Source organism: Peromyscus leucopus, chromosome X (genome assembly GCF_004664715.2).
Source record: "Peromyscus leucopus breed LL Stock chromosome X, UCI_PerLeu_2.1, whole genome shotgun sequence".
Taxonomy (NCBI): Eukaryota; Metazoa; Chordata; class Mammalia; order Rodentia; family Cricetidae; genus Peromyscus; species Peromyscus leucopus.
The window spans coordinates 107,950,199-107,977,614 of record NC_051083.1 but is presented as its reverse complement, the minus strand read 5'-3'; the positions used below and the strand labels follow the sequence as shown (position 1 = coordinate 107,977,614).

The 27,416-nt window shown below is 36.8% G+C and overlaps 1 protein-coding gene across 4 annotated transcripts in view; it reads left to right on the top strand.

The window, feature by feature from the left end:
• Positions 1 to 27,416, top strand: part of Thoc2 (THO complex 2) — a 120,870-nt gene that overhangs the window by 73,131 nt on the left and 20,323 nt on the right. For all 4 annotated transcript variants that reach the window (XM_028881613.2, XM_028881614.2, XM_028881612.2 and 1 more), the window contains exons 19-30: positions 1,759 to 1,855; positions 4,993 to 5,110; positions 6,518 to 6,697; positions 8,330 to 8,494; positions 11,696 to 11,971; positions 12,918 to 13,059; positions 13,492 to 13,649; positions 21,167 to 21,295; positions 21,754 to 21,885; positions 21,975 to 22,159; positions 22,656 to 22,834; positions 23,058 to 23,160. In XM_028881613.2, the coding sequence (XP_028737446.1) occupies positions 1,759 to 1,855; positions 4,993 to 5,110; positions 6,518 to 6,697; positions 8,330 to 8,494; positions 11,696 to 11,971; positions 12,918 to 13,059; positions 13,492 to 13,649; positions 21,167 to 21,295; positions 21,754 to 21,885; positions 21,975 to 22,159; positions 22,656 to 22,834; positions 23,058 to 23,160 (1,864 nt within the window). The remainder of the gene's footprint in view (positions 1 to 1,758; positions 1,856 to 4,992; positions 5,111 to 6,517; positions 6,698 to 8,329; positions 8,495 to 11,695; positions 11,972 to 12,917; positions 13,060 to 13,491; positions 13,650 to 21,166; positions 21,296 to 21,753; positions 21,886 to 21,974; positions 22,160 to 22,655; positions 22,835 to 23,057; positions 23,161 to 27,416) is intronic.

The following is a 27,416-nucleotide window of genomic DNA, read 5'->3' as shown; positions in this document are numbered from 1 at the left end:
ACACAAGAGCCTGTTTTTGAACTGTGATAGAATTTGAGGAAGTAGTCTCTGTCTATACCAGCCTGAATGTGTTGAGTGTCATCTGATCTGGGAAGCTAAGCAGGGTTGGGCTGGGTTAGTATGTACATGGGAGAATTTAGGGAGGCATTTGGAAGCTGACAATCTTTCTTTGTAACTTAGTGTTATTTAGAGGTTACATGCTTTCCTTTTGTAAATATGTGAATCTAAATCTTGCAGTGACTCTCTATTATCCTGTAAAGTTTGATTGTTTTTCCCCCTACAGTATTGGGCATTGAATTTAGTCACTCACACATACTAAACAAACATTTTACCATTTACTCAGCCCATGAAATACTTAGTAAGTGCTATAAGCTAAGTCCTTTAGGATCAGGCTCTTACTAGTCTAGCTTCATATCCCCTCACCCCCAGCCCCGTCAGTTCTCAATTCCATTAATACTGAAATTCTGGGCTTTTCATAGACCGTTTGCACCTTATTTCCTCAACATAGATACCCTTCCATGGTCACTCACTTCATCCAGTCCATCTTCTGTTTGTTCATTAGATTTCAAACGAGAAGTTATTTTCTTTGAAAAACTTTCATTGTTAATGCTCCCATTCACAAGTCTGAATGTATTGCTCTTGGTACTCTCACAGAACCAATTTACTCATCATAGCCATTCACTTTTCTGAATTCCCTACCTACCGAACTCTAAGCTCCTTAAGGGGAGGACTAATTTGCTCTAATTATTTAGGTGCTTAACAAATAACTGTTAGATAAGTTATAGGTTATTAGATACTCTTGACTTCACTGGGGTTTCCTCTCCTTCAGGAAATGAGAGGGACTATTGTTTAAATTGGTCCTCCTAGGCTGAGATGGCTCAGCATTTAAGAGCATTGACTGCTCTCCCAGAGGACCCGGGTTCTAGTCCCAGAACTGATGTAGTGGTCCCCAGCCTTCTATAATTCCAGTTCCGGGGAGTCTGACACCTATTTCTGACTGTGTGGGTGCTAGACACACACATAGTACACAAACATACATGCAGGCAAGACACTCATATGCATAAAAAAATTTAAAAACGTCTCTGTCTGCTTCTAGCCAAGTTACCTGTTTCTTTTGTTGTCTATAACTGTAGCATGTTCTTAGAGGTAAACAATCTTTTTTGACTCCAAAGTTTTTGGGGGTGGGCATTTGGTTGTTTGAGTTTACTTGGTATTCTGCATGACTGAGTCCTAATTGATAGGGCTCATAGATTGAATTATGGCTCTAGTTTGTACTGTGACCACAATCAAGTTAGGTGATCCATCTCTTTTTCAATTTGCCTCATTGGTAGGTTTATACTAAACTAAGGTGATTACTATGAGAATTAATCAATATAAGGTGCTTACATATGTATACTTAATAAACATTAGCTATTACTATTGTAAAACTAAATCATTTGCATTAGTCAATTTTTTTTTCATATGGGGCTGCAGAGATGGCTCAGTGTTAAGAGCACTGGCTGCTCTTCCAGAGGACAAGAGTTCCCAGCACCCACACCTCCTGTCCCAGGGATCTTCTTCCTCTTCTAGCTTCCTTAGGCAGCTGATAGGAACATGGTGCACATACAAACATGCAGGAAAACACGAACACACATGAGATAAAAATAAATCTTTAAAAAACTTTTCATACCTCATTTTACTTTAGAAATTGAATTTGTTGAAAGCATAATTACTGTACTTTTTGTTTCATAACTGTTTTTTATTTTTTATTTCATGTAGGTCTGGCTAGTTTCTGTGGTGCAGTTTTCCGTAAATACCCGATTGATCTTGCTGGTCTTCTTCAGTATGTAGCCAATCAGTTAAAGGCAGGCAAAAGGTAAATTTTATGTATATGAAATTCAATAATTCAAGCACTTCCAGTGGTTTTGGAATGTTGAGATTCCTGTTACTTTGAAAGACTCAGATATCAACTGGAATACCTACTTATTTGTACACTATATTTTTTTAAGGGAGAGTGTCATTTGCAGTCCAGGCTGTCCTCAAAATTAAGATCTTCCCTCAAACTTTTAAGTATTATTATTGCATATATAGAGAATTAATTTTTTGACACAGGGTCTCACCATGTAGCCCTGGCCATCCTGGAACTCACTATGAAGTGTAGGCTGGCCTTGATCTCAGAGGACTGCCTCTGCTTCCTGAGTGCTTGGATTAAAAAGAGTCATGTGCCACTATGCCCGCTGTATATTGAATCTTGAAGATAAATTAGAAGTTAATACACAGAGTTTCTTTAGTATTATAGTATTTGGCTACATACAGGACTCATTAAAAGAATAGTTAACTTATTAAGCTTTTGAGTAAACGGTTAATAGGGAATGTTGAATATCCTTTTATGACAAAACATGCACTGTTGATTACTACATTGCACGTTTGATAAAATATTTCTTTAAGGAGTCTATAGTAAAAAAACACTTTTGGAATACGACTTTAGAGATATGTAAGACTAATGTGATTTGAACTGTTTCCTTTTTTGTAAATACTGTGGGGCCAGTGGCAGTGCTTAGGCTTTGAATAGATAGTACCAGTAGATTGATTATAATCGGATAAATCTATATTGTTTATAGGCTCTTTCTGATATAAAGCCAACAAAAAAGTAAAAGCTCTTTGGTGTTTCAAACAGGTACTATTTTGGCTTTGGGAAAAAAATAAAAATACATAAACTCTGTGTTTTGTTGGGACACCCTTTCTAGCCTTGTCATTTCTGTTGCTCCTGTGTGCTACTTGTTTCTTTCTACTAGCAATGAGAACACTAGTTTGAATCGCCAATTTAATTTGCTTTATTGTCAATACATATTTGTGACCATTTAGTTAAAACAGTGTTTGTAGCTAGAGTTTTCCTGCCTTGGCCACAGTCAGGACAAATCTCTGTCACTAGCCAGTCCCACAGCCGCTCAGACCCAACCAAGTAAACACAGAGACTTATTTTGCTTACAAACTGTATGGCCGTGGCAGGCTTCTTGCTAACTGTTCTTATAGCTTAAATTAATCCATTTCCATAAATCTATACCTTGCCACGTGGCTCATGGCTTACCCGCATCTTTACATGTTGCTTGTCCTGGCAGTGGCTGGCAGTGAGTCCTTCTGCCTTCCTGTTCTTTCTTTTCTCCTCTCTGTTAGTCCCGCCTATACTTCCTGCCAGGCCACTGGCCAATCAGTGTTTTATTTATTGACCAATCAGAGCAATTTGACATACAGACTATCCCACAGCAAGTGTTCAAACTTCTGAATGCCTCATTGGTAGTTTTGTATTAGTTTGCATGAAACGGTTTGGTTTGAGAAAGCATGGCAAAATGAAAAGAAGCTCCTGATAAGAATATTAGAAAAGTATATCTTTGACCAGTAACTTGTGTATTGATAGGTGTACTTTTACCTTTGGGAAAATTATGTAATTAAAGAAAGTTATAGAAGTCATAAAATGTTATTCCCAGTGATGGTTCTAAATGTTGCAAATAAAAGCGCATACCTAGTGAGGTGTTGTGACAGATGCTTATAATTCCTGAACATTTAGGGGAAAAGCTTGAGTTTGAGGCTAGTATGGGCTATATAGTGAGACTATGTCTCAAAAAATGTACCTGTTGGGGGCTGGAGAGATGGCTCAGTGGTTAAGAACCCGGGTTCAATTCCCAGCACCCAAATGGCAGCTCACAACTGTCTGTAACTCCAGCTCCAGTGGATCTGATATCCTCACACAGATATACATACTGGCAAAATACCAATGCATATAAAATAATTTTTTTTTTTTAAAAAATGTACCTGTTAACACAGAACTAGAACATGCTTAGTGTTTTCACAACAACTTTTACTTTAGGCTCAGATACCACAACTTGGGCACTTCTCCCTTTGTCTGTCCTTCTCCCCTCTCTTTTCTAATTATGTGTGGGTATTGGAGGGTTTTATTCATTTTTATTGTTTGGAGTTTTAGGCAGATGGCTTTGTACTGGTAAACTTAGTGTCCTGAATTGGAGGAGAAGGAAAATATTATTGGGGCAGCTGATGAAAATGAAATATGAATAGTAGATTAAATATTAGAGTTACTGAAGTTGGTAACGGCTGTGGTTGTGTGAACACGTGGCTCTGTTCTAATGCACATTCTTAGACATTTGAGGGAGTAAACGACCGTGGTTTAAACAATTTACTCTTCCTGTTCATTCTGTAAAGGATTTTGTGGCAAATTCCTGAAAGAAGCAACATGAAAGCGATGATTGTTTTGTCCTCCATTTCAGAGGGTTCAGTCTGGAGGTAGCAACTATGCTGCTTTTGGTATGGTGTAAGGTGAAATATCACTGCTTAACAGGGTGTGCTCGGACAGAGCTAGCACCTCATAGAACTGAGAGCAAGAAAGGAAGAGACTCTGGGGGAGGGAGAGGAGGAAAAGAGGGAGAGAAACAGACACAAACAGAAAGAGACACAGAGGCAGACAGACAAAAAGTGTGAGAGGGCAAAGGAGCCCCTAAAAGGATATTCCCAGTGACCTGCTTTCTCCAGCTAGTCCTCACCTAACGTTTGAAGACCCTTCCAAAATAGTGCCACCAAATTGGGATCAAATCCTTAATACATGAACCCTTGGGGGAACATTTCATAATTATTAACAATCAAAACGGAATGAGAGAGGTCGAGGAGGGGAGTGAAAAAGGGAAGGGAGGATGCAAATGAAATCTGTGAGTAAAAATATGAAGTTTGGGTAAGGAGTGTATGAGTATGTTTCTTATTTAATTTTTGTATCTTATCCCCAAAGTTCAAATTAATCCAGGTAAAAAAGCAAAGATAAACATGAAATATTTTCATTGTAGTACTAGAAGTGATACAACTATTTTATTTAAAAAATAAAATTAAAAAACAAGCCTTGGTATTGTCTTTCATTCTTTATTATTTATGTCTAAAGATTCTCAGGATATTATTATGTATTATTTTTCATATTTGAAGTTTTAACTATGGTCTTTTAATTTTTTGTACTAGCTTTGATCTATTAATATTGAAAGAAGTGGTACAAAAAATGGCAGGAATCGAAATTACGGAGGAAATGACAACAGAGCAATTAGAGGCCATGACTGGTGGGGAGCAGCTAAAGGCTGAGGTAAGAATTGCTGTTCCTGTTTATTCAATTTTTAAAATCAAATGTACTATGGCCCCACTATATCTGTGGCTTTGATTTTCAAGGTTTCAATTACCCATGGTTAACCACAATTCAAAATTAAAGAGAAAAAAAATCCAGAAATAAATAAATTAAATATTTTTAGTTTGAGGTCCATTCTGTGTAGAATAATGAAAATCTTTAGCCTTTCTTTTTGTTCACTTTTGGCACATAAACTATCCCTTTGGCCAGCATATCCATACTGTACAAGGTACTCAGTAGTGACATAACAGCCATCCTGCTTTATCAATATCAATATCATATATCATATCAATAGTAGTCTTAGTTGTCCATTGGCTGTATTGTAATATGCTTGTATTCAGGTAACCTTTGCTTAAGTTTTTCAATTCTTCACCACTATACGTAAGTGTTGTTTCATCTCATGTCATCATAAGAATGATGAATGCAGTACAATAACATATTGGAGAGTGACCATGTTCACATAACTTTCATTGTATCATTCTGATTGTTTTATTAATTGTTGTTGCTAATTTTTTTCTGTGCCTAATAAAGCTTTGTCATAGGAATATATGCATAGAAAAATCACAATTTGTGTAGAATTTGTTACCATCTGCAGTTTTCATTTATCCACTGTGGGCTCTGGAACATACTTGCCACACACAGGTAAATAGACAATACTATATGTGTGGTTATAGTATAGAATTCAAACAGTATATAAGTACCTAAAGCCTAATGTCAAAGCAATATGTGTTCTCTCAAAACCACTGCTACATTTTTTTAAAGAGCTGTGATATACTAGTAATTGGATCTTAAGAGAAAAACCAACAACTGAAAGTATAAAAGACAATAACATATCTGTACTAAAGAGAAATACTAGATCTTCCATTTTCCTTGATATTTTCACTGGAATAAATCTTTATCACAGTCTATTAAGTCTCTTCACCGAATGAAAAATAATCCTTTATAAAAGACTACAGAGTGGAGAATGGAAACAGAATAAGTTTAAACACAGTTGAGTTACCATTAGATAGATTATAATCAATAATAGTATCATTAAAGCAGATTTGTTAAGGAGAATGAATATAAGATACAGAAATGCTTTATTTTATTCTGGTGGTGTTATATGTTAAGCCAGATGTTTCTTTTTATTATTCTAGTTTTTTTGAGACAGGTTCCCTTATAGCCCAAGCTGGCCTTGAACTTGTGTAGTTAAGGATGGTCTTGAACTCTTGATCCCCCTTGTGCTGCATTCCTGGTGCTTGGATTGTAACTCCTAGCTCAGAAATGTTTTAAAAGATTGTGTCTCAGCTTTTTTCTGTCTCTCTTTCCAGTGAGACAGCATGGAGTATATTACATAGAACATTAACTTTGTGTCTTCTGTTTATGCAGGGTGGTTATTTTGGCCAGATCAGAAACACTAAAAAATCTTCTCAGAGATTAAAGGATGCACTACTCGATCATGATCTTGCTCTTCCTCTCTGTTTACTTATGGCTCAGCAGAGGAATGGGGTAATTTTTCAAGAGGGTGGAGAAAAACACTTGAAACTTGTGGGAAAGCTGTATGACCAGGTGAGTGAATGAATCTTTGGTGTGTGTGCGGGGTTTTCTTTAATCCTGATAAAATAGAGATTGTGATGTCATTTGAAACATTTGTACATAGTATATGAATGTGAAACATCTCTAATGTCAAATAGGCTTTTCCTAAATAGGGCCTCTATTTCTGTGCAAATTATGATAGTTAAGAGATGGTGTGTAGGAGATGATATGTGTAAGGTTTTCAGTTAATTAGACATTCCATCTTATGAAAGGCCATTATCAAATTGCTTGCCTTCCTTTTTGATCTCTGGAAATCTGCAATTTCAGTTGCAGCAGTACATATTATCTCTTATTTCTTAATAATAAGATTACTAATACTTAAACACATTTTGTTGACTAATAAAATATTTTTGTGTGTTAATATAATTCTATAAACAATGACAAAGGAATTGACTTCTCGTTGCTTATGTATATTGTTTCATAGGATTTTAGATAAATGTTTTGAGAGTCCTTTGGATAATCCTTGGTTAGCAACTCAAGAGAGGGGCTTCTCATACCTATTGTTGGAGTTTTTGTTAGATAGTCTATAGCTCTCAAGGGGAGTATTGCTAGCTCAGATGGGAAATTTTCATTAAAACTATATTTAAACATTGATTTACATGTATTATAGTTATCTTTATGTAGATAATTAATAGTTATGATTCCTTATGACTTTTTAAGACATCCGCCCTTTTTCTGTGTTTACTTTCCTCCCTTTCCTGAGTTAAGATCCCCTTGTTCTCTCCATTTCCCCCTTCAAGTCACTTGAATCTTGTTCCTCCTCTCTCTATTGTTTCCCCCACCATAGTGTTCCCTTTTGACTTTCCTGATTTCTGCTGTTACTCTAGGTTTTATATCCATATTTGAAGATGTAGCTCAGGCTAGCCTTGAGCTTATAATGGCTTTCTGCTTCCTGGATACTGGGTTATAGATATTTGTCACTGTGCCTAGAGAGTGCATGCTCTCTCACCTTTTTTAGAGCCACATAGAAAATATATTTGACTAAGTATGTGTCTATATAAGCCTTGTTTTAATTTAAATATTTTATTTGACATCTAGTGATTGTATGTGTTAATAGGGTACATTGTCATAATTCAGTACATGTATATAATGTGTAAATGATAAAATTGGTAATTTGTATTTTCATCTTTTTAAACATTTGTGTTGAGAAATATTGAACTCTTTTCTTCTAGATCTTTATAAGCTATGTCACAAATTGCAATAAGCTATAGCCAGTCTGTGCTGGCTATACATCACTAGAACTTACCTCTCCTATGTAAATAAATGTGTTTTAGTATTAAAAATCCCACACCTCCCTATCCCTTTTCCAGTGACTCTCTTAGCTCCTAGTATCTACTCTTCTTCTCGTTACTTTTTCAAGAGTCACCATTAATGTAGGTTTTATGTATAAGTGGGAATAGGTGAAAATTGCCTTTCTGTTGTTCATTTATTTCACTGAACACAGTGCCCTTCATTTCTGTCTCTGCCTGTACTGTTAAAATCTGGATTCTTAATTTTTAATCAAAATTCTGTTAAAGTAACATATTTTAATCATTTGTAAAAGGTTTATATTGGTTTTATAAAATGTTAACATCTGGGTTTTTTTTTGTCTTATTTTTAATTTAGTGTCATGATACCCTAGTACAGTTTGGTGGGTTTTTAGCATCCAATCTAAGTACAGAAGATTATATAAAGCGAGTGCCTTCAATTGACGTGCTCTGTAATGAATTTCATACACCTCACGATGCAGCATTTTTTCTGTCTAGGCCAATGTATGCACACCATATTTCGGTAAGTATAAACATCTTCATTGGCTTTCAAGAGTAATTCTAAATTGTCACAGAAATATTTGATTTTTGAATACACATCAGTTTGATAAATACAGATTGTCTCTCCTGGAGAATTACTCTGATGTTCTGTTACTATTCTTGTCTCAACCGTGAGCAATGAAATGCTGCTTTATAAAACAGGTCTTCTTGATTCCTTTCCCCACAGGGCCACAGTCAATTCATGGAGACCCAACATATTCTCCATTTTCCATTTACTTGGATTCTGGCCTTTTTGCTCTTTGTTTTTAGTTTTACACTGTTTGTGGTTTTCACTCCAATTTATGGGGTGAAATGGTTTAATTCTATACTGTAAGTGGTATCAGTACCCTTCTCTTCCACTAAGATTCCCTCTTTATTCCCTGTAGGGACGCTGATGTGTAACAGAGGTATATCAAAAGACACTAGGGGGAAATGATGAGTTTATCTGATCGTGTAACTGAGCCTACTGTGTTCATGTTTACTTAGGAACTGCTCCTTCAATGGCACAGTGCAGCAATTCCTGTCCTGTATATTCTAGAGGGATAATGGGAACAAGGGAGACTTTTGTTCTCCTTTAGAATCTATCATTCCAGAGAATTCCATGCTATTTATGTATAGTTAATGTCTTGCACTCTTACCCTGACCACATCAGAGAAGTCTCACCCATAAAAACATAGCATCTGATTTCTTGAAGAACTTAGGTGGAAGAATTCCTTCATCTCAGGAGTTTCATATTGCATTTTACTATTCTGAGAATACCTAATCAGTGGTAATGAATCCTAGCAAACAGGAATACCTGGTTGGCTGAGGTTGGCTGAGGTTGGCTGAGGTTGGCTGAGGTTGGCTGAGGTTGGCTGAGGTTGGCTGAGGTTGGCTGAGGTTGGCTGAGGTTGGCTGAGCTATTCCTGGTCAAAAATGGAGCAGGTCATTCATACCTATGACTTACATTTTTTTTTTTTTTGCTATGAAAAAATGTTATTTGTCTTTGAAGAGTTGAAAATCTAATAAAAGACATGTCATTTCCTTCTCAGGGTTTAGGGAGAAATAAATACACGGTGGCAGTTATTTATTCCAGGCACTAATAAGTATCCCCCAACTCACCCATGTAGGCAACATGCCTCTTTGGAAAGGGAGTGCCTCAGCAGCCTAAGATGCAATTGGATGGGCATCCACACTTCCTTAACTTTGCTTTTTAGGTGAAACCCTCTCAGTGAGTCTTTGATGAATGAGGGAAATGTATAAGAAATTGATGAGAGGGCTGGAGATATGGCATACAGAGTACCCACACTTGGTTCCTAGCATCTCTGTGGGGAGAGTCTCAGCTGCACACAATTCCAGTTCCAGGGGATCCAATATCCTCTGGCCTCCACAGGTACCCATATACATGCAACACATACACACATATTCTGTCTCTATTTGCCTCTCTGTGTGTGTGTCTATCTGCCTGCCTGCCTGCCTGCCTGCCTGTCTGTCTGTCTCTTTCTCTTTCTCTCTCTCATACACACACATAGGCACAGAAAGAGAAGACACACAATTAAAAATAAAACCCGTCTTTTAAAATGCTGAGAGAGGAAAAGTAGGTAACTGCAGGTTCCCCTCAGTAAATTGGCTACCACAGGCTCTCCTTTGGAAGTTATTCAACCAATAATGATTAGATTCTTGGCCTGACATAAAGCTTTTTGGGCATAAATGAGAAGTATAGTGGTACCCTTTAATTCTCTGTTTGAGTGAAGATGTAAACCTAAGTGTTAGTTTAATTTAGATAATGGAACTTGGCATTGTAGATGAAGTATAACTATCTTTTTGATCAGGCTTATTTTCTTTCTGATCAAATTCTAGTGGAATGCCTACCAATAGAAGTCACAGATTCAGGAACACAGAAATACGAAGATTGGTGCTAATTCAGTCTTCTCATACCTGTAACTTCAGTTTTACTTTTAATCATTGAGCCTCATCTTGAAACAGATTGGAAATGGAGGTTTTCCTTGCTCCCGTTGGTCTAGAGATTTCCCACTTAGGTAGTAAGATTGTCATATGCAAGTATTTTCAGTACTGTTTGATCTCATAACTTGTTAGAATCTCAGCAGTTGTCATTCTGTTCATCTAAATTCATATTAGTTACCTTCAGCAAAATCTATTTTCTAAATTTAACATCCCTTTTACCCTAGTTATTGTTCTTCTTGGTCTCTGATATAATTGGTATACTTTCCTATTGCTCATGTTTTTTGTAGCTTTATCAGTTCTATAGTTTCAGTAGTTCACAGCATGCTCTCTAGCATGGGAATAAAAAGAAACAAATAATCCTACTTCTAGAACAATTAGAGGATTCCTGGATTGTGCTTGACATACCATTGAATGCAGTGGACTTCATATGCTTTTAGTCCAGCTGAGACTATTACCTGTCAGTGCAGAACTGAAACAGGACCTTTGGCTGACAATCATCTGGTTTGGGGTTACATATTTAGCATGAACTGAATGATTTCAATGTTTTTCTAATATAAAGAAGCAACTGGTTATAGGACTTTTAGATTCATGTTAAGGGTGATGCCTAAACCAAGTAAAATTTTCTTGGCAAGAGGTCTTTCATTATAAAATGGCTGAAAGACATGAGACAGTATATTAACTTTTTTTGTTGCATTTGACATATATTCTATGAACTAAAAATTATAGATTTTATTTTTACCTGATATAATTAAATGTATAGCCTTCCTCTGATTCCTTAATTAGGACACACCAGTCAGGACAAAACAAAACAACAACAAAAAACTGTAGCATCAGTTCTCACACAATTTCAATTTAATTTGCTGCAGGTACTTATGGAAAATTTTATTTGGCTTGGCAGTAGACTAAAGTAGCTGGTCGCTCTGTATGGAATGTTGTCAGTTTCAGCATTGAAGTCTTGCATTCTGGGAAACTCCTAAGTCTCTGGCAAAACTGGACATTTGGTCACTGAGGTAGTAGTCTCAGTAACTTTTTTATAACCTTTCTTAGTGGCAGTCCAGCTTCTTGACATATGCCCTATTGGAGTTAGTGGGTCAAATTATATTGAAAAGAAACTTCTAGTTGAGAACATGAAACTAAGGATTGGAACAGATTTCAGAGATAATTTATCTTGGAATAGCTAGAATTGTCATTACAGTTTTGTATAATTATAAGTGATATGTTTTAACTTTTTTATCTCCAGTCAAAATACGATGAACTTAAAAAATCAGAAAAGGGAAGTAAACAGCAACATAAAGTCCATAAATACATTACATCATGTGAGATGGTGATGGCTCCTGTCCATGAAGCAGTGGTCTCCTTACACGTTTCCAAAGTCTGGGATGATATCAGCCCTCAGTTCTACGCTACATTTTGGTCATTGACAATGTATGACCTTGCAGTTCCACATACCAGCTATGAAAGAGAAGTCAATAAACTTAAAGTCCAGATGAAAGCGATTGATGACAATCAGGAAATGGTAGGTTTTATTGTAGCAATACAAGTGCAATAATTGTGATATTTATGCAGTATTGTCCCTGCAAGTTCAAGATTCTTGATTCTACAAGTCTTATTGCTCTATAATATTTTAAGTAGATTTAATGGTAACCTCTCAATGGGTTGGGCAGGATTTTAGCAAATGGATGGAAATTATGATTAGGGAATAAAAAACATTCATGTCTTTTCTGCTGAACACTATCATAGCAGTCTAAGGTGATTTGTTTCCTATTTCAAGAACAGTAGAAGTTCCCAAAGGATTATTATTATACATTATTGTGTGTGTATATGTATATAATCTAGCAAATACAGGGAGTAGTATGGGCTTTAAGGAGACCTCTTTTAATCTACTGAATGGGCTTGATGATGTATTTGAAAAACGAAGTTGGTAACAAATTGGGCATATACTGAAAATCAGGCAGAATAGTAAATATGATACAATTCGGAGCTTGTTTAGATGCTTAAGCTGGGAAGTAAGAGATATAAAAATGGTACCTTAGAAAGATTATGGGAGTAATATTAAGAGTGCTTTTGATAAGAGGATCTAATCTAAGGCTAGATACTGGCTACATGTCTTTCTGGGTACTTGGCTATATGGTACTGAGAATATAGGTTATGCTAGAGACAGTGGCAATACATATGACTTGTAAACAAGTGAGGTATTTGAATGAAAGAAAGTCAAAGATGACTTCATTTTTGCCTCAGAATAATACCACCACTGTTAGGAAGGTGACATGTTCAAAAGATGTCTGAAGACTCTGTGATACTGATTTGGATGTGTTGAATGGAAGGAAAATTATTCAGTAATACCTACTGTATAATCATGCTAAAATAATTATAAAGTATAATCATTTTTTTCTTTAAAGACTTAATGCATGAAGGGAGGCAATGTAGATACAGTTAGAAAAATATGTGACTTTACTTTGTAGCCTCCAAATAAAAAGAAAAAAGAGAAGGAACGCTGCACAGCCCTTCAGGACAAGCTTCTTGAAGAAGAAAAGAAGCAGATGGAACATGTTCAGAGAGTTCTTCAGAGACTAAAATTGGAAAAAGACAACTGGCTTTTAGCAAGTAAGTTGTTGGGATTGTACATTCCTGCTGCTATTAAATTTCAAAAGCAAACATTTCTAACTTTGGAGGTGTTCAAGTGATTATGTTCATATTCAGTTCTGTTCACTGTTCCCTTCATTAGTTATTTATTACAGCACAATCAACTTCATATGTTCACCAAAGTGACTGATGATTCAGTTTGCAATTGAAATAAAATTAGCTTATAATGATAATATTGGCAGCTTAGTATTCAGATTTTCTCTATAGAGTTGTATTTCTTGGAAATTGTAGATTGAAAAGTGTCCATAGAGTTGAGTGATTATGAAGTTTTATCACATAGTATGTGGTTTTATAGCATTCCGTACACTGCAGTTAAAATGTTGTCATGTTTGGTAGCCTAGAGGCACTTGAGGAAGAAGATTACTGCTTAATACATTCTTCTTTTATTTTTAGAGTCAACCAAAAATGAGACCATCACAAAATTTCTACAGCTGTGTATATTTCCTCGCTGCATTTTCTCAGCAATAGATGCTGTGTACTGTGCTCGTTTTGTTGAATTGGTACATCAACAGAAAACTCCAAATTTTTCCACACTTCTTTGCTACGACCGAGTAAGTTCTTATTGCAACCTTAAAAAAATAAAATCTCACACAAAGACAGCTAAGTATTTATTATAAACTCTAGAGGTATTGTATATATATTGAATACCATGATATTTTTTTTCTGTCTTGTTTTGTTTTTCGAGACAGGGTTTATCTGTATAACAGCCCTGGCTATCCTGGAACTCACTCTGTAGACCAGGCTGGACTCTAAGTCACAGAGATCCACCTGTCTCTGCCTCCCCCTCCAAGGCATGCACCACCACACCCAGCTGAATAGTGTGATCTTTTTTTTATTATTATTTAAGAAATTTTTAAATTCATTTTACATACCAACCACAGATCTCCCTCTCATCCCTCCTCCTGCTTCCCTGCAGCTTCCCCAACCCCACATCCTTTCCTCCAAAAGGGTATGGGCCCCCATAGAGAGTCAACAGAGTTTAGTACATTCAGTTGAGGCAGGACCAAACCCATCCCCCTGCATCAAGGCTGAGCAAGGCGTCCCACCATAGGTAATGGGCTCCAGAAAGCTAGCTCATGCACCAGGGATAGATCCTGATCCCACTGCCAGGGGCCTCTCAAACAGACCTAGCTACTTAACTGTCTCCCATATTCAGAAAGCCTAGTCCAGTCCCATACACACTCCACAGCTGTTGGTCTAAAGTTCATGTGTTCCCACGAGCTTGGTTCACTTGTCTCTGTAGATTTCCACATCATGATCTTGACCCTCCACCCCCTTTACTCATATAATCCTTCTTCCCTCTCTTTGACTGGATTCCCAGAGGAGCTTGGGCTGGTGCTTGGCTGTGGGTCTTTGCATCTGCTTCCATCAGTTGCTGGATGGAGGCTCTATGATGACAGTTAGGGTGTTCACCAATCTGATGACTGGGGTAAGCCAGTTCCGGCACCTTCTCCACTATTGCTAGGAGTCTAATCTGGGGTCGTCTTTGTGGATACCTGGGAACTTCCTTAGCACCAGGTTTCTCCCTTACCCCATAATGTCTCCCTCTATCAAGATATCTTTCATTGCTCTCCCACTCTGTCTCTCCCCCAGATCGACCATCCCATTCCCTCATGTTCTCATCCCCCATCCCCTACCCTCTATTGGCCCTCCTCCCCAATTTACTCATGGAGATCTCATCTATTTCCCCTTCCCAAGGCGATCCATGCATCCTTCTTAGGGTCTTTCTTGTTTCCTAGCTTCTTTGGAGCTGTGTATGGGTTGTAGTCTGATTATTCTGTTTTACATCTAGTATCCACTTCTGAGTGAGTACATACTGTGTTTGTTTTTCTGAGTCTGGGTCACCTCACTCAAGATGATATTTTCTAGTTCCATTCATTTGCCTGCAAATTTCATGATGTTATTGTTTTTTTTTTTTTTTTTTTTTTTTACAGCTGAGCAGTACTCCATTGTGTATATGTACCACATTTTCTTAATCCATTCTTCAGTAGAGGGGCATCTAGGTTGTTTCCAGGTCCTGGTTATTATGAATAATGTTGCTATGAACATAGTTGAGCAAGTGTCCTTGTGGTATGATTGAGCATTTTTTAGGTATATGCCCAAGAGTGGTATCATTGTGTCTTGAGGTAGATTGATTCCCAATTTTCTCAGAAACCGCCATACTAATTTCCAAAGTGGCTGTACAAGTTTGCATTTCCACCATCAGTGGAGGAGTGTTCCCCTTGCTCCACATCCTCTCTAACATAAGCTGTCTTCAGTGTTTATGATCTTAGCCATTCTGACAGGTGTAAGATGGTATCTCAGAGTTGTTTTGATTTGCATTTTCCTGATGATTAAGGGTGTTGAGCAATTCCTTAAATGTCTTTTGGCCATTTGAGTTTCCTCTGTTGAGAATTCTCTGTTTAGTTCTATAGCCCATTTCTTAATTGGAATGTTGGGCATTTTGATGTCTAATTTCTTGAGTTCCTTATATATTCTGGAGATCAGCCCTCTGTCATATGTGGGGTTGCTGAAGATCTTTTCCCATGCTGTAGGTTGTCCCTTTGTCTTATTGACTGTATCCTTTGCCTTATGGAAGCTTTTCAGTTTCAGGAGGTCCCATTTATTGTCGATCTCAGTGTATGTGCTACTGGTGTATTTAGGAAGTGGTCTCCTGTGCCAGTGCGTTGAAGGCTACTTCCTAATTCCTATTTTCTCTTCTATCAGGTTCAGTGTAGCTGGATTTATGTTGAGATCTTTGACCATTTGAACTTGAGTTTTGTGCATGGTGACAGATATGGATCTGTTTGCAATCTTCTGCATGTTGTCATCCAGTTATGCCAGCATCATTTGTTGAAGATGCTTTCTATTTTTCTATTGTATAGTTTTTTGCTTCTTTCTCAAAAAATCAGGAGTTCATAGGTGTGTGGGTTAATGTCAGGGTCTTCAATTCGATTCCATTGGTCCACATGTCGGTTTTTATGCCAAAACCAAGCTGTTTTTATTACTATAGCTCTAAAGTAGAGTTTGAAGTCAGGGATGGTGATGCCTAAAGAAGTTGCTTTATTGTAAAGGATTCTTTTAGCTATCCTGGGTTTTTTGTTTTTTTTCCTGTGAAGTTGAGTATTGTTTTTCGAGGTCTGTGAAGAATTGTGTTGGGATTTTGATGAAGATTGCATTGAATCTGTAGATTGCTTTTGGTAAGATTGGCTTTTTTTTTTTTTATTATGTTGGTTCTACCTATCTGTGAGCATGGGAGATCTTTCTATTTCTTTTTTTTTTTTTTTTTTTTTTTTTTTTGGTTTTTCGAGACAGTGTTTCTCTGTGTAGCTTTGCGCCTTTCCTGGAGCTCACTTGGTAGCCCAGGCTGGCCTCCAACTCACAGAGATCCGCCTGGCTCTGCCTCCCGAGTGCTGGGATAAGGTGTGTGCCACCACCACCCAGCCTCTGATTTCTTTTTCAGCCCATTTATCATTTGTTTATAGGAGGGCTACTGATTTTTTTTTGAGTTAATATTCTATCCTGCCACATTACTGAAGGAGTTTATCAGTTTTAGGAGTCCCCTGGTAGAATTTTTGGTGTCACTTATGTATACTATCATATCATCTACAAATAGTGAAAATTTGACTTCTTCCTTTCCAATTTGTATCTCCTGATCTTCTTTTGTTGTCTTATTCCTCTAGCTAGAACTTGGAGTACAGTATTGAATAGATAGGAGCAGAATGGACAGCCTTGTGTTGTTCCTAATTTTAGTGGAATTGCTTTGAGTTTCTCTCCATTTAATTTGATGTTGGCTGTCGGCTTTGTGTAAATTGTCTTTATTATATTTAGGTATGTTCCTTGTATCCTGATCTCTCCAAGACCTTTATTATAAAGGGGTTTTGGATTTTGTCAAAGGCTTTTTCAGGATCTAGTGGGATGATCATGTGTTTTTTTTTCTTCTAATTTGTTTATATGATGGATTACATTGACAGATTTTTGTATGTTGAACAATCCCTCCATCTCTGGGATGAAACCTACTTGATCATGGTAGATGATATTCTTGATGTGTTCTTGGATTCGGTTTGCCAGTATTTTTTTGAGTATTTTTGCATCAATGTTTATGAGGGAGATTGGTCTGTAATTCTTACTTTGTTGAATCTTTGTGTTGTTTGGGTATCAGGGTAACTGTAGCCTCATAAAAAGAGTTTGACAATATTTCATCTGTTTCTCTTGTGTGAAACAATTTGAGGAGTATTGGTTGAATAGCATGATTTTAAGAGCCAAGTCCTTGACCTTAAACACTAGTTCTACTTATTTCTAACTAGATATTTAACCTCTCTATGCCTTAGTCTTCTTTTCTATAAAAAGGGACCTGCTGTGTAAGATTTAGCTGAGGGTTAAATGTATCACTGCATATAAAAACCCTAGGAAATTATGATTATTGCACTCAAGGTTAACCTACTCACTCAAGATTTGATTTGAGTAATCTTGAATCTTTAGAAGTAAGTTTCTCTACTCTTAACTTTCACTTCTCAACACAAAACTAAAGAAAACAACCTTCAACCCAAATAAAAGACTTTATATATTCACACCACATAAAAACAGGCAAGCATTTTAATGTTGTCGTATTCATAGATTTTTTCATATGGCCTTTTTTTGGTTAAGAAATGTTTTATTCATTTTATATACCAACCACAGGTCCCTCTGTCTTCCATCCTCCTGCTCTCTCCCACCCCAGCCTTCCCCTCAATTCTCCGAAATGGGGGAGTTGAGGGGAAGGCTGACTCCCATGGGGAGTCAGCAAAACCTGGTACATTCAGTTGAGGCAGATTGGCCTCTTTCTTATATTAGTGCATTTGTGAGGTTGAAATGTGTGTGTTATAGCATGTCTGCTGCATATTTCTAAATTTTGTCATCTTTGCTTTTGCCTACTGTCTATTCAGTCTCAGTCCTGAATGGCTAAGTATTCAAGAAGCTATTATGTAATAGTAATAGTAATAATAATAATAATAATAATAATAGTAGTATCCTTTTCCTTTATCATCTGTATCTAGAGTTTTCCTGCCTTGCTCCTCACAGTCAGGACAAATCTTTGTCACCCACCAGTCCCACAGCCTCTCAGACCCAACCAAGTAAACACAGAGACTTATATTGCTTACAAACTGTATGGCCGTGGCAGGCTTCTTGCTAACTGTTCTTATATCTTAAATTAACCCATTTCTATAAATCTATACCTAGCCACATGGCTGGTGGCTTACTGGCGTCTTTACATGCTGCTTGTCCTGGCGGTGGCTGCAGTGTCTCTTCCCCCCTTCTTCCTGTTTCCCCAATTCTCCTCTCTCTTTGTCCCGCCTATACTTCCTGCCTGGTCACTGGCCATCAGTGTTTTATTTATATAGAACGATATCCACAGCACTTCCCCTTTTCTTCTTTTTTTAAAAAGGAAGGTTTTAACTTTAACATGGTAAAATTACATATAACAAAACAATTATTGAGCAAGAATTGCAGTTACAATATTTAAGAAGATGTCCTATCTATCTTATATTTGTGAGTTTAAGGTTTTATATCTAACTTATCTTTTATCATAATTGAGGAAATTACAACTATCTAGTCTTCAACCATATCAAAGACCTGAGAAGGAACATAATGGTACCTGAGAAATGGTAGATGGATGTAAGCAACTTTCGGGAATCTTGCAAGAGTAGACAGAGACAGCTGGCAGCCTGGACAGTCACCTAATATTTCTCAGCATTGTTGGTGCATTCAAATTGGCTACAGGCCTAGAGTATATGACAGACCATTTTCAAAAGCAGGAATTCTGAGAGACCATCTTACCCTGTCTTGGCCGAGTACAGTGGTCGCTTTCCTTGTGTCCCGCTTGTCCAGAAAGGACAGCATTGCATTCGTACTGTCAGCCGTCAAGGCAAGGGCAGTTCTTTGCCCAGTAGGCCATTTTGTGCCAAGAAGACAAACTTCCAAATGGAAATGTCTTAGAAGCCCAACATTCTCTCGGGATCAAATTGGTGCAGCCAGGAGCAATTGTGTCTCATGTCAACAGAATTCTAAGTTATTTAAATGCCATATTCTCTAGGTCTATGAAGTGTTTGAAGATTGCCTATTTATCTGAAATATATCTATGTATACCTAGAAGACTTAACTAACATGGCTACAAATATGATTATCATAGATGACTAATTATTAATCTATTTCTTAATTATCCATTACAATTTTAAATGAGTTACATAAACATAATACCTCAAACAAGAATAGAAATATATATATGTATATATATAGTATAACAAAATTAACTTTAAGTTTGTATCAATAAACTAAAATTTATACCAATGTAAAACATTTTAAACATAAATTAAAATCTATACCAATGTAAAACATTTTAAACAAGTTGTTCTTTAAAAGCAGGTTCTTTAATCTACCCTTTTATCTTATCATCTCTATATCCTATATATCTATATCATATTCCCTTTTCTTTTTTAGAAAGAGATCACATTTATAATCAACCTCTTTTAAATAAAAATATTGGTTTTTCTCTGTCCCACACCAGAGGGATCTTTTGATTTGGGACAGAAGAATCTCAACCATTTTTTTTTTAAATATGTCTGGGTTTAGAGGGGGAGTGAGCCAATTCCACCTCTAAAGCCAGCTTGGTATATTTGGGAATTTGGGCGTAGCATCTCTTACTACTTCCTGCTGGGGGGGGGTGCTGTATCTTATCGGGACACAAAATTTTAGGCCTATGGGGTAGTCCGTGAGGCTGTATTGTGTGAGCTAGTTGCCTTGAAACCTCTTGGGATGTTAGATCATCTGGGCCATGGTGTCATCGGAGATCTTTCAGGGGGTCTTGGCTGGTCAAACCTGATGTATCTTAATCTGGAACAAATCCATAGCCTCTGGCTTTCTGTGGAAACAAAAGCAGAACCTCTTTTCCAAAGTAACATATCCTTATATCCAAATTTTGAAGTCAAGGTACCTTTAAAATATACATTTTGGCATAACTGAACAGCTTTTGCAGTCAAATGTTTTTTCTTCAGTTACAAATATCAAAGAGAACATAATCCAGATTCTCTGTGTGGTAGCCATCTTTACGTGGCTTATTTTTTTTATATTACCTTGAGCCTCTTGCTTTAAACTTCAGCCTTTTAAACCTGAAACAGCACTGGCACTGTGGCTGCTGGCTCCGCCCACTTTAGCTTCCCAACATGGCGGTGGTATGTTTTCCACCAGCTCTGGGAGCCATCAACTCTCAGAAATAGTGGGTCTGTGCTTTTATCCAAGCAGCGTGTAGCCCAGAAATCTCTTTTTGTTTTGTACTAGCAAAGGCTAAATACACCACGCAGCTTAATGTGCCACTTGCAGAGGCCTCATTCCCGCCATACTGCAGGTCGAGCATACAAGCCAGGAACCCGCCATAGTAGCTCAAACACACATGCTGCCGCTAACTTGAAAGAGACAACTAGGAACTGTTTTTAGCTCCATTTTAGAATCTTTTTACTGAGGTTTTAGGTGGAAACTCTTGCCAACATGTTGGGCGCCATTTGTAGCTAGAGTTTTCCTGCCTTGCTCACAGTCAGGACAAATCTTTGTCACCTGCCAGTCCCACGGCCTCTCAGACCCAACCAAGTAAACACAGAGACTTATATTGCTTACAAACTGTATGGCCGTGGCAGGCTTCTTGCTAACTGTTCTTATAGCTTAAATTAATCCATTTCTGTAAATCTATACCTAGCCACATGGCTGGTGGCTTACCGGCGTCTTTACATGCTGCTTGTCCTGGCGGTAGCTGCAGTGTCTCTTCCCCCCTTCTTCCTGTTTCCCCAATTCTCCTCTCTCCTGCCTGGTCACTGGCCATCAGTGTTTTATTTATATAGAATGATATCCACAGCAATCATCAACCAGAATTCTTCATAAAACTTAACTTGAATGCTTTATGATTGCTATTTTCCCACAGAATATAGAGTCACACATTTGTGAATATAAAAGGAGAAAGTACATTTTTGACTAAATTTCTGTTTATTTTGATTTCCTAAAATAATAGTCTTTTAGTATTTTCAGTTAGTTTGACTTTCTTTTTCAAACATTCTTCCTCTAGGTATTTTCTGACATAATTTACACAGTTGCAAGCTGTACTGAAAATGAAGCTAGTCGGTATGGGAGATTTCTCTGCTGCATGTTAGAGACGGTGACCAGGTGGCATAGTGATAGAGCCACATATGAAAAGGTATATAATTAATTAATATGCTGATGTTTTAGCTGTGTGTAGAGTAATTGCTTCAAATTGGTCCGTTTTCAACCAATTTAAGATTCAGGTATAAAATGATACTTAAAACCACAATTAGTATATTATTAAAAAGTAAAATTTGCCGGGCGGTGGTGGCGCACGCCTTTAATCCCAGCACTCGGGACGCAGAGCCAGGCGGATCTCTGTGAGTTCGAGGCCAGCCTGGGCTACCAAGTGAGTCCCAGGAAAGGCGCAAAGCTACACAGAGAAACCCTGTCTCGAAAAGCCAAAAAAAAAAAAAGTAAATTTTTTTTCATTCTATTGCAACTTGATATTTCAAGTTATTTTCATTGGCTAATCTGAACCTTTCTTTCATATCTGGTCACTTATCTGGTCTCATTCTCCTATTTTGTGGGATAAATTTTACCTCTAAAAATGAGAAACTTATTTTTCCTTAGGAATGTGGAAACTATCCAGGATTCCTTACCATATTACGGGCAACTGGATTTGATGGTGGAAATAAAGCTGATCAATTAGATTATGAAAATTTTCGACATGTTGTACATAAATGGCATTACAAACTTACCAAGGTAAAAAAAAGTGGATATTTTTGAAAGGTAATTTTTTTCCTCTTCATACCTGTATTTTATGATAATAGATCTTTAAATGTCTATTATAGGCATCGGTACATTGCCTTGAGACAGGCGAATATACTCACATCAGGAATATATTGATTGTGCTAACAAAAATACTTCCTTGGTACCCAAAAGTTTTGAATCTGGGTCAGGCCTTGGAAAGAAGAGTGAATAAAATATGCCAAGAAGAAAAAGAAAAGAGGCCAGATCTATATGCATTGGCTATGGGGTAACACAATTATACTTTAATGTGATTTATGAGACTAGATTATAGAAGGATTCTGAAGATTTGAAAATGTTTTACAATGTTGAAGTCTTATCTTCTGCTTTACTTCAGGAGATTATGGGAGATTATGCGATCATGTTCCCACAGGCTGGTGAGAGTTGTCACTTCTGATTATCAACTTCCGGTCTATACTGGATGATAGTTTTAAAAGCCACATATAATATTTCTTGAAATGGGGGAAATGCTATTTTGTCATAGTTACCATATCTTGAGGAGCAAAAAGAAAAAAGCTCTCTAGTTAAAGGATTAGTTTATTTTGAAAGAATGACTTTAAGTTTTAGAACACTCTAAAGACATTGAGGAATATACTGAAAAGTAGTACTTTATTTTATAGAACCAAGTAGTAGAGTGAATAATTTGCTAATTTTATTCTACTAAACCCTATATTTGTGTTTTTTGATTTGTGTATGTGTATTTAAACACTTTGTGCGACTTTCAGCTACTGGGGGCTGTTGAAATGTAGAAAGTCACACATGATACCTGAAAATGAATTTCATCACAAAGACCCTCCTCCAAGGAATGCTGTTGCCAGTGTACAAAATGGGCCTGGTGGTGGGACTTCTTCATCATCCCTAGGAAGTGCATCTAAATCGGATGAAAGTGGTACTGAGGAGACTGGTATGCTTATTTATATACACTTATAAATAATATATTAAAATATTTTATCACATGATAATTACAATGCAAGCCTCATATTGCTTTTTATTTCCTTGCTTATGAGTATGTAACTATTAACTAATCAGCCTCTTGAATCTTCTAATTATCCACTAATCATTTTGATGTGAAGTCATAGTTTATGTTTACAGTTTTCTAACAAAAACCTTGTTTTTATTTATTTCAGATAAACCAAGGGAGAGATCTCAGTGTGGTACAAAAGCTGTTAATAAGGCTTCTAGTACCACACCAAAAGGGAATTCAAGCAATGGAAATAGTGGCTCTAACAGGTAAGAATACTTACTGTGCCATATGTCACAATTCTAAACTCCCCCCTCCCCCCCCTCTCTCTCGTGTGTGTGTGTGTGGGGGTGTATGATGGGTGGATGTGTGTGGGTGATGGGTGTGCATGCCACAATGTGTGTGGAGGTCTAGCCTCAGATGTTACACCACACCTGTGCCTTGTTTGAAATGGATTAGCTTTGCTACCTCTACCAGGCCAGCTGGCTTGTGAGCATTTGAAGACTCTTTTCTCTGCCTCCCATTTTACCATAGGAGCCAGTGTGATTACAGATGAGTGATTTTGTGCTGGTCTTTATGTGGGTTCTGGACAGTTGAGCATGGCAAAGTGCTGTACAAACACAAGCCATCTCCCTAACTCCAAAATTCTCTCATTAAAAAAAATTACCTTTTAACTAAGCATACAGACTAAAGGGTTCTATTATGGCATTTCCATATGTATGTCTCATGCTTTATTCTAATTGTCCTCCAGTGTCTTCCCTTCTTCTCGCTGTCTCCTACTAGTCACCTTATTTCCAAATAATTTCCCTCCTGTCTTATGTCACATGTATTCTATTATCTTCCTTTATGCCTCGTGTCTTTCTCTTAAGATGTGTCTAAGGAGTAAAGGTTTTCTTTTTCTTTTTTTTTTTAAACCTTGTTCTGTATTCCCTGAAGGTTAAAACTTTGGGAAATCTTTCTGTAAACTCCTCCTCATCCAATGCATCCATTCCCACGAAAAGAAATGCCTACTAAATGCAATTTCATGTTATTTAACTTAAAATACACTCTTTTCTATAAATCTTTGGTTTTTCGAGACAGGGTTTCTCTGTGTAGCTTTGTGCCTTTCCTGGAACTCACTTGGTAGCCCAGGCTGGCCTCAAACTCACAGAGATCCGCCTGGCTCTGCCTCCCAAGTGCTGGGATTAAAGGCGTGCGCCACCACCGCCCGGCTTTTTCTATAAATCTTAAAAAAAAGAAAAGATGTGTTTTTCTTGGTCCCTTTTCTAGTTTCATGATGATATATACATACTTCAGGTTCCACGTATAAAACAAAACATGTTATTTGCTCTTTCAGCCTGGCTAATTTCAATTAATGTAAATATTTCTAGTTGAATCCATTTTCTAGCAAATGCCATCATTTCAGTTGTCATTTTGTATGTACACCACATTTTCTTTATCTATGAATCTGTTAATAGACACATAGGCTGGCTCCATTTATTGTGACTAGTGCAGCAATAAACAAAAATGTGTAAGTATCTCCATGTTATGTTGACTTGTAGAGTCCTTTGGGTATATACTCAGGAGTGGAATAGCTGAGGTAGTTTTATTCTTAAACCTGTACACTAACTTCTGTAGGAGCTGCACCAGTTAAGATTCCCACTAGCAATTTGTAAGTGTAACTTTTTATCCACATTCTCACCAACTTTTGTTCTTGTTCATTTTTCTTGATGAGAGCCATTCTGACTGGTTCAAAGCAGTTTTAATTTTCATTTCTCTGATGGCTAAAATGTTGAACACCTTTTCAAGTATATATTGGCCATTCATATTCCTTTTATGAGCAGTTTATCAGCCCATTTATTTATCAACCTGTTTATTTATTAGATAAATTTTGGAGAGTTATTTGCAATTCTTTATTTTAAATATCAATCTCCTGTCTGATACATACTTGACAACGCTTTCCCCCTCATTTTGTATGCTTTCTATTCACTGTGATGATTGTTTCCTTAGCTGTGCAAAAGCTTAATTTCATGTAATGCTATTTGTCAGTTCTTGGTTACCATTCTAGCTCTTGGAAATGTTTTTCTGATAGTTTCCTTTAGCAGTTTAAAAGTTTCAATTCCTGTATTAAGGTATTTCATCATTTTGAATTGTTCTTGAGTGGAATGAGCTACAGAGGTCCAGTTTCATTCTTTCACTCTGTCGAGTTTTCCCAGTACTCTGTGTTACAGCTACTATCTTTTTCCAATCTGTGCTTTTGATACTTTTGTTGAAAATTAGGTGATTGTAGCTATGTATATTTATTTCTTGCTTCTGTATTCTGTTCCAGTGGCATATGTTGATCTACATGCTTGTTTTTGTGCCAGTAACATGCTGTGTTTGTCACTATGTAGCTGTGGTATAATTTGGGATCAAGTATTGTGATACCTCTAGTATTGTCTTTTCTGCTAAGGATTGATTAGGCTACTCTGGGTCTTCTGTATTTCTCTGTGTGTGTGTTGTGTGTGTGTGTGTGTGTGTGTGTTTCTAATTCTAGGAAGAATTCATTTGAATTTTTATGGGGATTATGTTGAATATGTATATCAGTTTGGGTAATAAAAGCCATTTTTACAATATTGATTCTCCTAATCCATAATCATGGAATTAAATTTTCTTTCGTTTTTAAATTTTACTTCATGGTCAAGGCATTTTTGTTTTTTAATTTTTATTTATTTATTTGTTTATTATTGAAAATAGACTTTTTTCATACAATAGATTCTGATTATGTTTTCCCCTAGCCCAACTCCTCCTCAATCTTCCTCACCCTCCCCCACCTAAATCTTTATCCTTTCTTACTCCTTCCCATTAGAAAACAAATAAGCATCTAGAAAATATAATAATATTAAAATAAGATAAAATAAAAACAAATCCTGAATAGGACAATGTCTTCAATTTGTCTCTTTTTACTACTCATTTTACCAGTCTTTTATTTCCTTAGGGTTATTCCTAAATATTTTGTTTTCTTTCAAGTTATAGTGTATGATTTCTTCCTCAGCAATTTCATCCTTATTAAATAGCATTTTTGAATTTTTATTTTACTTTGTATCTTGTTAATTTGCTGAATGTGTTTACTTGGTATAAGAATTTTCTGGTGTAGCCTTATGAGTCTTTTAAGAATAGGATCATGTCACATTTGCAAATAGAGGTGATTTGAATTTTTTCTTTCCTGTTATTTCCTTCATTTCATTTTCTTGCATCAGTGCTCTAAGATTTTAAACATTATATTGAATGAGTGGAGATGGTGTACTCTGTCTTCTTTTTTTTTTTTTTTTTTTTTTTTTTTTGAGACAGGGTTTCTCTGTGTAGCTTTGGAGCCTGTTCTGCAACTCGCTCTGTAGACCATACTGGCCTCAAACTCACAGAGATCCACCTGGTTCTGTCTTCTGAGTGCTGGGATTAGAGGCGTGCGCCACCACTGCTCAGCTTTCTGTCTTATTTCTGATTGTGCTTTAAGTGCCTTTGAAGGTTTGTTATATGTTCCCTGTATTTTTAGTTTCCTTAGGGGTTTTAAAAGTGTTTTGGTCAAAGTCTTCCTCTACAGCTATTGACATAATCTTTTGATTTCAAACCCCAAGTCTGTCCATCTTCTGTATTACATTTTTGAATCATTCTTGCATCCCTGTAATGAAACCAATTTGGTCATGGTGCATGATTTTAATGTGATTTTTTTTATTCTGTTTGCAAGAATTTAAGAATTCTGCATCTTGGGCTAGAGAGGTGGCTCAGTAAGGTCAGGAATACTAGCTGCTCTTCCAGGTTTAATTCTCAGAACCTACAGGGCAGCTTACAACCATTTTTAAGTCTATTTCCAGGGGGATCTGATGCCTTCTTCTGGCTCCTGTGAGTACCAGGCATTCATGTCATACACAGACATACATGACACAGGCATACATGCAAGGAAAACACATAAAATAAATAAAAATTAAAAAAAAAAAACCTTTACATTTCACTTACTGGGAAATTGGCCTATAATTTTGTTCTCTGGTTGTGTTTTTATTCAGTTTGGGTATGAAGGTAATATTGGCTTCATAGAATGAGATTGGTAATGTTTCTTTACTTTCTGTTTATGGAACAGTTTAAGGATCTTTGGTATTGGCACTTCAGTAAAGGTTGGGTAGAATTTATTAGTCAATCTGAATAGTTCTGGGCTTTTCTTTGTTGGAAGACTTAATAACAGCTGTCTTATTGCTTGTTATGGGCCTATTTAAATTGCTTGTATTCCCTTGATTTAGTTTTGATAAGTCATATGTATCTAGGAATTTATCCTTTTTTTCTAGATTTTCCTGTTTTATTCCCTGATGATACTGGAATCAACAGTAAACTCATCCTTTTCATCTCTAATTTTTATTAACTTGAGTCTTCTCTCTTGAGTAGTTTGGCTAGACATTGGCAGTTTTTTCAAAGAACGGACTCTGATTGATTCTCTATATTTTTCTTTTAGTCTCTATTTCATGAATTCTGCCCTGACCTCATTCATTTCTTTCTATTGACTGCTTTTTGGTTTACC